Genomic DNA, 13,449 nt, shown 5'->3' with positions numbered 1-13,449 from the left:
AGCCCACATGCTCTGGAGCCTGTGTGCCACAACTAGAGAGAAGTCTGCACACCACAAGGAAGAGCCCTTGCACTGCAACGAGAGATCCCACATGCCGCAACTAAGACCCAATACAGCCAAAAATAAAATAATAAATAAATCTTTAAAAAAATAAAACTCTTAGAGGAAAACATAGGCAGAACACTCTGACATAAATCACAGCGATATCTTTTTGGATCTATTCCTGGAGTAATGAAAATAAAAACAAAAATAAACAGATGGGACCTAATTAAACTTAAAAGCTCTTGCACAGCAAAGGAAACCATAAACAAAACAAAAATACAACCTACAAAATGGGAGAAAATATTTGTAAATGAAGTGACTGACAAGGGTTAATCTCCAAAATATACAAATACTTCATGCAGCTCTATATCAAAAAAACAACAACCCAATAAAAAAAATGGACAGAAGATCTAAATAGACATTTCTCCAAAGAATACATACAGATGGCCAAAAACCACATGAAAAGATGCTTAACATCACTAATTACTAAAGAAATGCAAATCAAAACTACAATGAGGTATCACCTCACACCAGTCATAATGGCCATCACCAAAAAGCTTACAAACAATAAATGCTGGAGAGGGTGTGGAGAAAAGGGAATCCTCCTGCACTGTTGGTGGGAATGTAAATTGATACAGCCACTATGGAGAACAGTATGGAGGTTCCTTAAAAAACTAAAAACAGAACTACCATATGATCCAGCAATTCCACTCCTGGGCATATATCCAGAGAAAACCAAATCAGAAAGATACATGCACCCCAATGTTCACAGCAGCACTATTTACAATAGCCAAGACATGGAAGCAACCTAAACATCCATCAACAGAGGAATGGATAAAGAAGATGTGGTACATATATACAGTGGAATATTACTCAGCCATAAAAAAGAATGAAATAATGCCATTTGCAGCAACACAGAGGGAGCTAGAGATTATCATACTAAGTGAAGTAAGTCAGACAGAGAAAGACAAATATCATATGATATCACTTATATGTGGAATCTTAAAAAAAATGATACAAATGAACTTATTTACAAAACAGAAACAGATTCACAGACTTTGAGAACAAACTTATAGTTTCCAAAGGGGAAACATGGTGGGGGGGGGATAAATCAGGAGTTTGGGATTAACATATATATAAAATAGATAATCAACAAGGATGTACTGAATAGCACAGGGAACTCTACTCAATATTCTTTAATAACCTATATGGGAAAATAATCTGAAAAAGAATGGATATATGTATAACTGAATCACTTAGCTGTACACCTGAAACACAACATTGTAAATCAACTATATTCCAATATAAAATAAAAAAATTTTAAATGTTTTATAAAAAGTGTTTTGAAACCATAAAAAAAGTTACAATGAACTAATAGTTATAGAAACTGAGGTCAAACGTTACTATAGGCAAACCTTGTTTTATCGCACTTCACTTTATTACTTTTTGAAGATACTGCATTTTTTAAATTCCTTTTTCTTTTTTTTTTTAAACACCTTTATTGGAGTACAATTGCTTTACAATGGTGTGTTAGTTTCTGCTTTATAACAAAGTTGAAGGTTTGTGGCAACCCTGAGTTGTCAGAGGATGGTTAGCATTTTTTTTTTTAGCAATAAAGTATTTTTAAATTAAGGTAGGTACATTCTTTTTGGGACATAACACTATTGCACAGACTGCAGTATAGTGTGAACACAGCTTTATATGCACTGGGAAACCAAAAAATTTGCAAGATGGTCTGGAACCGAACCTCAAATATCTGACGTGTGCCTGCACAAAGCCAAGGGCTGCCTACCATCCCGGTCCCGATCTCCTATCCCTGGTGGTCTGGCCTTGGTGCCTTGGTGCCTCAGGTGGATGTGAAGTGGGTGCCCAGGGCTGAGCCGGCCTGTTAACACAGCCGGGCCTCAGAAGAGCTGGCTTGGAGCAGGCCTGCTTTCAGGAGGAAGACACCGCCTGCAGTGTGGCCTTCCTTTCGATTTTAAAGAATGACGCGTCAGACGGTCACTAGGAGAGCCAGCTCCACAACTGTACCGGCACGCGGCTTTTTCTAGGGGTGGGAAGTGCCCGACGCCATCCCCTCTATCCTTCCCCCTTCACTCCTACTTAAATTGTTTGTCAAAACCAAAGCTTAAAGGGTTTGTCTCTTGGCCAGTCTGCAGATCCATACTTGGCCTCCCTCTGGGACTCTCTGTCAACCTGCTGACAGGCCGTAGTCAATCAGGGTCATTGACCAGGGTTTGCCAGTCTCGCTGGAACAAAGGTGGTATCGACAGATACGGACGCCTGTTTCATCCAAGAGGCGGTAACGCCTGAACGAACCCCAAGCATGCTGATACAGGGCAACCCGGGGCCAAGTCAGATCTGCAGTGGACTCTGGCTAATAAATGCTTTCACCTACCAGTGCATGAGATGAGGGACTTGGGCCCCAGGCTGTGCCTATAGTAGAAACGTTTAGAACTGGATCTCAAATGGCAGTCGGCATAGGATGGGATTTTGGAGGAATCAACCGTTTTGTCACCCACTCAACAAACATGTTCCTAAACACTCCTGCTGTGTCAGAGCCCGTCCAGCCAAAGGTGAAAAGAGAGCGCTACTCAGGGAGTGTTCAAACCGAGAATATTTACTGTATCACTGCAGAAATTCGTAACAGGTGATCACAAGCAGTTCCTTTCCCTGCTTCTGTGTAATTATTAATGTTTTCTCTAGACCTGACCCCTACAAAGTACTCCAGAGCCCCGCCTGTGGTCTTGAGGGAAGAATGCCGGATTGGGGGTGCAGAAGACACGGGCTGCAGTCCCGGCTCTGTCACTTATTAACCCAGTGATCTTCAGCACATCAGTATCTGTACCAGAGTTTCCCCATCTATAAAACGGATACCATCACCTGCCTGGATTCTCGCGCAGGACCACGGTGAGGGCTAAGAAAGCACGACGCGCATGTCAGAGCTTCGTAAGCTCTCAGGCAGCATTTGCTCACTGGTAATGAGCAACCACTGTTCTGCAGGATGAAAAAGCTGCAGCCCCCCTCCTGTCCCCCACGTTCAAAAAAGACGTGGGTGCTGGGTTAGGCCGAGTGAAAGAGGAAGCTTTCTTCACTGCAGAACCTGCTCCAGAATCTCCTGTGGTTGCTCCATTTCCCTGTCCTTCTCCAAGGATGCTGACGGAGACCTCAGCTCCAGGTCTCCTCAGCTAGGAAGTCTCTCGCTCCAGTGCAAAGAGCTGCAGTCACTGCAGTGCCCTTCCTGTCTGTCTCTACCACGGGACACCACATTCTCCTGGTTTATCTTCTGCTTATTTCTTTACTTCCTCTTTTTCCTGACCCCTCCCTGCTGGAGGGTCCTAGGATCTGTGCTCAGTCCTATAAACACTGTCTCCCTGGGGGATCTCATCCAGTCCCAAGCCTTTAAAAAACAAGTTCCATCTATCAAGATGGGATGCCTGCTATAAATGGGCACATCTCCAGGCACCCCCAAAGACTTCAGTACAAAAGGAACCTACTTTAGCCACGTGGGACCTGTGTTTGCAATAGGGTCTTGAATTCCCACCAAAACAACAGGCAAGACTGCCCTCTGCAACCACGAAGCTGATAACAATAATTTTAAATGATTTAAAATAAACCAATGGGGACTTTCCTGATGGCACAGTGGTTAAGCATCCACCTGCCAATGCAGGGAACACGGGTTTGAGCCCTGGTCGGGGAAGATCCCACATGCCACGGAGCAACTAAGTCTGTGTGCCACAACTACTGAGTCTGAGCACTAGAGCCCACGAGCCACAACTACTGAGCCCGCATGCTACAACTACTGAAGCCCACACGCCTAGAGCCTGTGCTCTGCAACGAGAAGCCACCACAATGAGAAGCCTGCGCACCGCAACGAAGAGTAGCCCACACTCGCCGCAACTAGAGAAAGCCCGCATGCAGCAACAAAGACCCAATGCAGCCAAAAATAAATAAATAATTTTTTTTAAAAAGAGTGAAAACTTATAAAATAAATCAATGTTCAAAGGAGTAAAGGCTAAACATCCCAGTGGTTTCCGAATTCCTTTTAGTCTCGGTATAATAAATACCCAAGGAATGACCAACTACACACCCAAGTCTGATGTTTGGGGCAGACTCGACCAATGAAACAGTAGGTTCACCTGCATCTTCTCAGATGCTCTGACCCTTCCTAAAATTCCAAGTTCTTCCTCAAACCTATTTGGCTCTTCCAATACCCTGCATTCTGCTGATGACGTGAAACCCAAAGCTCGGGTCACAAGTTGCATCTATGGTTTAAGTTCTGCACTTCTGCCCAGAGAAGTGGCACCAACAGCAGCATTTGAAAAGCATCTTCCCCAAATATCATATGATATCACTTATATTTAGAATTTAATTTTTAAAAATGGCACAAGTGAGCTTATTTACAAAACAGAAACAGACTCACAGATCTCGAAACCAAATTTCAGGTTACCAAAGGGGAAACATGGGGGGAGGGGATAAATTAGGAGATTGGGATGAACATAAACACACTACTCTAAATAAAGCAGATAACCAACAAGGACCTACTGTATAGCACAGGGAACTCTACTCAATATTCTGTAATAACCTCTATGGGAAAAGAATCTGAAAAAGAATGTGTGTATATATATATATATATATATGCATAACTGATTCACTTTGCTGTACACCTGAAACTAACACAACATTGTAAATCAACTATACTCCAATTAAAAAAAGAAAAATAATAAAAAAATAATAATTTTTTAAAGAAAGAAAGAAAAGCATCTTCCTGAAGAATGGAAGGAACGTGAGGGTGGTTGTTTCTATGCGGTGGATTATGGGCAACTCTCCTTTTGCATAACACATGTGCGTTTCCCCAGTTTTCTATGATGGCAATGTATGACTTCTTAATCAAAGGAAGTAGTTATTGTAAAAACGGAAATGTTCTTCTCCATAAGGTCTCACAAAAAGCTTGACTACACAAGTGTTGTTTCTCAAAGAGGTCTCAGTGACCTCAACTCACCTCAGCTTCGCCTGCTTTTCCAATCCAACCACTTTCCGTACCACCTGCTGGCAGAATCCGTAGCACATGAAGAGGACGGAGTTCTCGGCGATGTTGGCAATCAGCGCTGGGCTGGTCCCCTTGTAGAAGCCCCGGAAGCCCACCTGGGAGTAGGTCTTCAGGCAGCAGTCGGTGAGGCCCCTGTACAGGTCGGGGAACGTCTGCATCTTCACCTTCATGGTGTCGAAGGGCTGCCCGGTGAGTACACATGCTGTGCCCCCTACAACCAGGACAGGAATCCTCGTCCAGCACCAGTCTACAGCCACGTGGTAGAGTGCGGCCTCGAGGACCCATGGAGATGAGGGACAGGCAGCCCACCGCAGGGCTTACCTCTGGGTCACTTCATTTTGACCTCCTCCCCCCCGCCAACCCTTCTAGCTCAGTCCAATAAAACTTCTAGGGGTCCTTCATGAGTCTGGCACCCCGCTCCAGCCCTGAAGGAGCTCAACTCGGTAGAGGAGAGGACGTGTGTTTGACAGTCAAAGCCACCGGATGTGAAGGTGTGACGTGTGTTCAGGAGCACTGGTCAGAGGGACCTGGGCTCAAAGCCCGACTCTGCTGTGAAATCCTGGCTAAGCGACGCGACCTCCGAGCCTCGATTCCCTATCAGGTTAACGTGAGCATTAGGATAAGGCTCTAACATACTGGCTGCTACGCCACAAGTGGCTCATTTACAGCGGTTAACTGTGTCTGTGTGTGCGTCCACATAAAAGAAGGGGAAGGGAAGAGTCTGGTGTTAATCACTCTTTTGTCTGACGCCCAGTGGTCCTAATGACTATCAGGGAAATAACAGAGGAATAGGCCACAGATAAAGAAAACAAAGGGTCTAATTAGTCCCTGAAGAGCTAAATGTTTGACCCTATGGGAAAACATCTTATTTGGACTCTACCAATTAATGATTTGTATTCAGACAGGAAATGGATTGAAACTTACCCCTGCTTAGCATAAATCATATATTTATATGCTTTTATACGACAAAAGCATTGAATTGCATTCAATTACTTCGATAAAAATTCTGAATGTAAGGAGAATGAACTATTAAACCCTGTAATATCTCCAGACCCTGAACTGGGTCAGCATTTGGGGAACTGTCTGTCACTGGTGAATGCTTCCACCTCCCCTTGGGCCTGGGACGTCCCGTGCTTGTGTCAGGAAACAGCCACTGGATGAGGTGACTAAAACCTCAGCAAAATTGAAGAGAAGGCTTACATATTTCAGAAATGCAATTTCATAACTTAGACATAATACACAGTTACTCCAATGAAGTTGTGGAAAGTAGAGATGGAGGGAGGGCTGTTAAGAGTAACTCCCGGGCTTCCCTGGTGGCGCAGTGGTTGAGAGTCCGCCTGCCCATGCAGGGCACGTGGGTTCGTGCGCCGATCCGGGAAGATCCCACATGCCGCGGAGCGGCTGGGCCCGTGAGCCATGGCCGCTGAGCCTGCGCGTCTGGAGCCTGTGCTCCGCAACGGGAGAGGCCACAACACTGAGAGGACCGCGTACCGCAAAAAAAAAAAAAAAAGAATAACTCCCAAGGGGCTTCCCTGGTGGCGCAGTGGTTGAGAGTCCGCCTGCCGATGCAGGGGACACGGGTTCATGCCCCGGTCCGGGAGGATCCCACGTGCCGTGGAGCGGCTGGGCCCGTGAGCCATGGCCGCTGAGCCTGCGTGTCCGGAGCCTGTGCTCCGCAACGGGAGAGGCCACAACAGCGAGAGGCCCGCGTACCGCAGGAAAAAAAAAAAAAAAAAAAAAAAATTCCAAAAGAGGTGAATGTCAGAAATTTTAAAGTGGGTTCATAATTTTGACAACCTAGATGCATTTTAATTCTATCACAACAGATCCTACAGTCTATCTTTGATAGAGTGACTGAAGGATATAAAATTCCAAAAGCTGAGCATCCCTCATGGGGTAAAATGCCCTTCTATTGCAGAGACACAGACTGAGCCCAGGCATTCACGGGAGGGTAAGAGGATGCCAAGGGCAAGCAAGTGGGTCCACTGTTGCCAAAGTCAGCATCCTCCGCAGTATGGCATTGGGGGAGCGGGGAGTGGTGAAGGGGTCGGGGATGGTGCACAGGGCCTGGGGGGCTTGATTCCACGGCAGGGTGAGGGGCTGACCCAAAGGCACTCAGCGCGTAAGAGGCCGTGGGGTGGAATCCAGGCAGCCCTTGGTTCCCCTGCTCCTTGTCGTCTCTGACCTGGGAGCGCCCTCGCCTGAACTTATCAGTGTCTGCAGACTTCCTCATGAGCCTACTTTGGCCGATTTCTGGTTCATGGAAAAATACTTCGATCTTCCCTGAACCCATGATTTCTTTTTTACAATTAAGAAGACGACAGGGGACTTCCCTGGTGGCACAGTGATTAAGACTCCACGCTCCCGGGCTTCCCTGGTGGCGCAGTGGTTGAGAGTCCGCCTGCCGATGCACGGGACACAGGTTCGTGCCCCGTTCCGGGAAGATCCCACATGCCGCGGAGCGGCTGGGCCCGTGAGCCATGGCCGCTGAACCTGCGTGTCCGGAGCCTGTGCTCCGCAGCGGGAGAGGCCGCAACAGTGACAGGCCCGCATACCGCAAAAAAAAAAAAAAAAAAAGACTCCACACTCCCAACGCAGGGAGCCCGGGTTCGATCCCTGGTCCGGGAATTAGATCCCACATACACGCTGCAACTAAGAGTTCGCATGCCACAACTAAGGAGCCCGTGAGCCGCAACTAAGACCCGATGCAACCAAATAAATAAATATTAAAAAAAAAAAGACGACAGGATGAGAGAAGGCGGCTCTGACTGCTCTTGATCTGTTGACTCAGGAGGTCCCACCAGATAAAAGGACAATGGGCAACCGGCTCCCCTGGCCTCTTCACTCCAAGGAGCGGTGACCCAATATAAGAATCGGTGAGGGAGGCAAGGGTAAGCCAGGGTCTGCATCTGGGAAGTATGGGCATTCCAGCGCTCCTCCAGCCCTAGAATCATCCAGGAATCTGGAGAACCAAGTAACCACCCAGGCACTTCCAAGTCTGTCACTTGCCTCAGGCTGAAAAAAGGTGACCTTTCTAAAGAGTGGCCTGCGGTGGCAGGTGCTGTCCAGAACTCGATGGTGCCTAGTGGGGCCAGAGTCCGCCCCAGCACTCGCCCCGCCCACCACTCCTCGGCCAATCCTGGGGCCCCTCCTTTCAGGGCTTTAAGACACAGTAAAAAGTCAGCCTGATTTACCAATGACATTTCTAAGGGTATCCTTTCTCTCCCCCAGCAGTTGTAAGGACAGTAACTAGGATTTTCCCTGGAGAGATGGCACAGTGTTATTTTTGCACTCTAAGGCCTCTGAAGGCTGCCAGGCTTGGGGTGGAATCCTGCATATCCCAGCCACATGGCAATGGACGAGCGGCTTCAGCTCTGAGCTGTGATATGTTCCAGCTGTCACCCGGGGACACTCCCACACCATACCCTGACTCATAGCTCTAATACAGCAGGAACTACTCTACCTTCTGCTGTGTTTGCAACACAGTATCACACCTGTATTAAGTGGATTCATTCCAGGGTTAAAGCATGTCGCTTCTGGAGCTACAAAGGCAATGTCTTCACCAGAGCTCACTTGCAGAAGGTATTTGAGGAACAAAGGAGGGGTTTTCTCTGGGATTACCTGCGGCCCCCGCCGTAAGGTCAATGGCAGCTTGGATGGCAGGATTGGATTTCATGTTTGCCCACTCCTCTGCTGGGTTCCGCGGAGGGCAACTCTCACGAGCTTACAATGGGCACCTCATATTCCTAGAAGGAGGCAAGAGTTCACCATCAGTCGGGCCTCCGCAGCCCCCCTTTCTCTAGGCCTGCTGCCTAGCTACTGGACTTGAACTTCAGGGAACCGGGAAACTGTCTCTACGTTGCTCCAAAGGAGGGGGCTCGAGCTGTCAGAGCAGCTTAGTGATCCGCCTCCCCTTCTCCCTGCCCACCACCTCCCCATGAAAAGCACGCAGACCAAAAACCTTGCTCACGTAGCACTGCTACAGCCACAGGTGAGGGCACTTCAACCAACCTTTCTGAAACCCTCAAGAAACGAATGCCAATAAGCAAGCCAACCGCACGTCCCAAGCCCCATCAAACCAGTTTTTCAGAGGCCTAAGTTAAACCATCAGTCCACTGGGTTCTGTTCCAAATTCAGACAGCGGCCTGAGACCCTAAGAGAAGGTCACAAAACAGTAGCCCGGAAAGGAATGGGTTAGGAGCTCGGCCAAGTGACACACGCCTGGGTCTGAATGCTTGCTCTGCCACTGGTATGGTGGCCCTTTGGGCCCCTAAAGCTGGAGGTTCCCATCTATACAAGGTGAAAAATAAAAGTACTATCATTATAATACGAGGGCAATCAAACAGCCACATCGGACAAATACGATGAACTGTGAACACACACCAGGAGGTCTTAGAACAACTACAAAGCACAGCACCAAACATTACTATCATCATAGGCCTTCCAGAACTTCTCAACCATAAACATGCACACGAATCACCTGGGGACCTTGTTAAAAGGCTGATTCTGATGTGATTGGCTTCAAGTGGGACCAGAAATGCTGCCTGCCTTCACCTGCTCCCAGGTGAAGTTGATGATGCCTGGCTATTAACCATACTTTGAGAAGCAACCCCTGGGTCCATTGCGCCCCTAATTTGCTTGATAAGAATCACCTGGGACACTTGTTAAACATTCCAATAACCAGGCTGCTCTCCTGGAAATGTTGATTCAGTAGGTTTGAGCTGGAGCCTAGAAGTTTGGGAAAACCAGGGTCTACTCCTCTACTTTAGACAAAAATCAACCATTGGCAAGGCATGGACTTAATTAATATTGACTAGAAAAGGAGAGGTGTTTCATTCACATAGAATATTAAAATAACCAATACAGAAACCAATTCTGTATGATTTTCAAGCTATGTCACTGACTTAACGCCTGAATAACAAGGAATGCTTTTTATCCATCACACTGAAGACCTGTGTGATCCCAGTCAGGACACCTCTCAGAGGAGGGGGTGGGCAGGCTGGATGACCAATGAATACCAACATCTTCCTAATCAGCAGCAGCGGAGAATAATTTTAGCCACCAAGAAGTTTTTTAACCACTTGAAGCATGTTGTCAATGACTAGACACCAAGAATCTTTACAAAAAATGTTAAAACCAGCAACAGCACAAGAACACTACTTAATAAAGCAACTAAAATTAGACATACAATTAGATGTACAAAACACTGACTTTATGTTACTGATAGACCTGGAGAGGCAGTACCAATTACTAAGGTTGATAAGACGGTGACCATCCAGTATCTAGAGAAGGATATCAGGGTCCTAACCCAATCTCTTCCTTTTCCAGATGGAAAACTGAGTCCAGAGGAAGACAAGGACTTGTCCAAGGTCATACAACAAGTCCGTGGCAGAGACAGGATTCAACTCAAGTCTTGCCTTTTGGGTCTGTTCTATCAAGCAGAGTATTCCCACCTGGCCAAAAAGAGAAAACAAAACACCCAACCCTGCATTTTAGAGGAAAATGGAGACAAGGGGGGAAAGGAGTCACAGACAGGTCACATCCAATGCAGCCCATTCCCTTGAAGGGGGTGGACATTTCTTTCTTAGAAGAGGCACAGCAGATGGTACTGTGTCATCAATGCGAATTCAACCCTTTTAGATTCGACCCTTTTAGGCAAGTCAAACAAACACATCAACTCCTACAAATAACTACTTGTAGAATTATTAGAACAGTTAACAAACAGTCTTAACAGATTAACTCAGAAAGGGCATCTGTTTCAAATTACGCGTAGCTTTGGCTTGAAGGAGGCAATGGGGCGTGGAGGCAGCCAGACTGATCAAGTTGAGTTAATTAAACTGATTCGTGAGCCTTCGTACCAACTGGAAGAGAAAAACGGAATCCTTTCAGCGTCCCTTTACCCTTCCTTCAAACTACACCGGAGTCAAACTCCAAACGAAACAACGCAGACCATGTATCTTTTTCATTCCTTCGGGAAATTAACTTATCGTGTGGGAGAATCCGAGGAGGCCGCATTCCCCACTAGGTAACACGAATTGCTCCGGGAAGATTCCAGCTTCAAGGCCGAAGCTGGCGCCCGCCATCCGAGCGCCCAGAGCTGGTGGGGCCCACGGGCGCTGGGATGCAAACCAGTCTCGCCGCTCAGCAGCTGGCTCGGGAGCTCCTGCTCCGGGGCTCGGGATCCCGATCCGCACAAGGGTCAGCTTAAGGAGACAACTTCCAACTTTGTTGTCTTCCCGGCCCTAAACGTTCGCTGACTCTGCCACAACAACCTGCGAGGGTCTCCCATTCATAAGCGCCTCCGCCCTCCCTGCCCGGCGCGGTGCCGGCATGACACTACGACCGGGCAAATGAGGGCAACCTTTCCCGGGACGTGACCACTGCGCGCAGGAGGCGGCGGGGCCCGAGTCTCCATGGAATCCCAGGCAAAGCGCGGGAAGGCGGCGCCCGCGGGCCCCCGGGCACGTGTGCGGCGCGGCGGGCCCGGGACCCCGGATCTCCACCCCGCCTCCCGGGAGGGTCACGCCGCCCAGGCGCGGAGGCCGGCCGGCCGGCCCGCCCGCTCCCTCTCCCTCTCCCTCCCTCTCCTCCTGGCCGGTTGCCTGCAGCCCGCGAGCGCCCGGCTGAGTTGCGCTCACCGCCGTGCCGACTGGCCACATCCTACTCGCGCTCAGCCGCCAGCTCTCGACTCTGGCTCGGCGGCGGGGGCGGCCGCTTAACACCCACGTGGGCTACCGGCCGGCCCTCCGCCCCGCCTCCCGCGCCAGACTGCCGCCTGCAGGCGCCCCGCGGGCTCAGGAGCGACCCCTGCGGCCGGGAGGGGCTGCGCTGGGGCTGGGGCCGGGGCCGGGGCCGGGGCCGGGGCGCCTCCCGCCTGCCGGGGAAGCGGAAGTCGGCGCGGTGCGGCGGCGCGCTCGGGCCGGGGGGCGCGCCGGGAGCGGGAGGGGCTGGCGGGGCCGGGGGGAGGGCTGGGAGCCGCGGCCTCCACGTCGCTTTCCTGCCGTTCGGTTCCCGGAGGCCCTCGGTGAGCTCGTCTCTAGTTCGACCTCAGGCGGGGCGGGGGCGGGGGCGGGGGGTGTCGGAGTGAGGACGAGGGACTGAAGTCTTCAGGCTGATTAGCTTTGCAGGGACTCGGGGCTCAAGGCTTTAATTTTATGTTATAATTGAGTGCGAAAGTACTGGAAAGGTAGTGATGAAAAATAAATTTGCTTATTGCTGGTAAAAACAAAACCCCAAACATTTCCCAGTCCGCCCTCCGCGAGGACATCCATCTCCACCGATGACATTTCGGAAAGCACACCCACCGATGAAAACTGTAACTCTAAATGTCCTTTTAGTTTCCAGTGAATTATAGGCTAGTTCTATGGTTCTCTGGAATTTTATTAGAAAGCAGGAGTCTGTTGTGCACCGGGAGTAAGGGAATTTTCTCTAGTGCCCCAGGCTAAGACCCGCACAGCTGGAAGTGTCTTGGTCTATTACTGACAGCTGCTCGATGTTAACAGCCGCGGCCTTCGGAGTGCTTTGGTTCAAACCTCATGGATTTATTTTCCTTTTCTACACCGTGTTTTCTTCCTTAAACCGTGCTATCGTTTTCTTTTACAATTTTCTGCCCTGTTTGGATGTGGTGTTAGACTACGGCCAATGTAACTTAAGTGATTTCGGGTGAGGGCCAGTGACAAATATTTGAGGTGACTTGTGTTAGTCCTTAAACACCGGTGCCGAGCTGAATAGACCTTGGGGAAGGAGGGAAAGGGGGAGGTGCTGTGAAGGTTCAGAGCTCCTGATAAACAAGGGCCCTCCTCAACCCAGCCCAAGACCGTCTTCTGCTGCGCTTTAGAACAAAATTTAATTACAGAAGCAAGCCAGGGCGTTTGAGTGACTTGCCCAAAGTGACATGTAACATAACAAGTGGGAAGCAGATCAGGACAGAACCTATGGTATAACGTCCTATAGGACTAGGACTTTCAGTATCACCTGGCTTTTGCAAACCAGAAAGATGAGGCCCAAAGGAGCTAATTAGGACAGGCTTAGATCTCCTATTACAGATTAGAAAGAGCTGGACTTGGAGCCAGGCCACTTGTGTTAAAATCTCTGTGAAATTTAGTGAGTCATTTAACCCTTTTAAACCCCAGCCATCACGTAACAGTATCTTGGCTTCCTCTGCAACCCCCTGCTGTGGGAGCCTTGGGGACAATCCAGCATGGGGGCAGGGGAGGGCACTGCTACTCCAGATCTGGGTCTCCCTGAGCTATCAGCTCCCCCCTGATACTTTCTGGCTTTAGCACCTTCCTCTCCTACCCTCATAAGGGCTGTCCCAAACTCTCATCACTCTCCCCAAGCCTTTTACATTTCTTCTC

General features: G+C 48.9%; 1 protein-coding gene across 10 annotated transcripts in view; it reads right to left on the bottom strand.

Annotated features, from left to right (window-relative positions):
• SLC25A15 (solute carrier family 25 member 15) overlaps positions 1–11,872 on the bottom strand; it is an 82,437-nt gene extending 70,565 nt beyond the window's left edge. For 7 of the 10 annotated variants that reach the window (XR_012327626.1, XR_012327628.1, XR_012327627.1 and 4 more), the window contains exons 1-3: positions 11,731–11,872; positions 8,714–8,838; positions 5,045–5,303 (exon numbers count right to left, since the gene is read on the bottom strand). Coding sequence is in view for 4 of the 10 variants with exons in the window: in XM_073795111.1 (XP_073651212.1) it covers positions 5,045–5,303; positions 8,714–8,768 (314 nt within the window). In the remaining 6 variants the exon portion in view is untranslated. Of the gene's footprint in view, positions 1–5,044; positions 5,304–8,713; positions 8,839–10,950; positions 11,570–11,730 lie in introns of those variants that run through there. The other 3 variants (XR_012327624.1, XM_019936677.3, XM_019936678.3) reach the window with 2 other exon arrangements.
• Positions 11,873–13,449: the final 1,577 nt, after the last annotated feature.

Source organism: Tursiops truncatus, chromosome 18, assembly GCF_011762595.2.
Source record: "Tursiops truncatus isolate mTurTru1 chromosome 18, mTurTru1.mat.Y, whole genome shotgun sequence".
NCBI classification, from domain to species: Eukaryota; Metazoa; Chordata; class Mammalia; order Artiodactyla; family Delphinidae; genus Tursiops; species Tursiops truncatus.
This window is presented reverse-complemented; position numbering and strand designations above follow the sequence as displayed.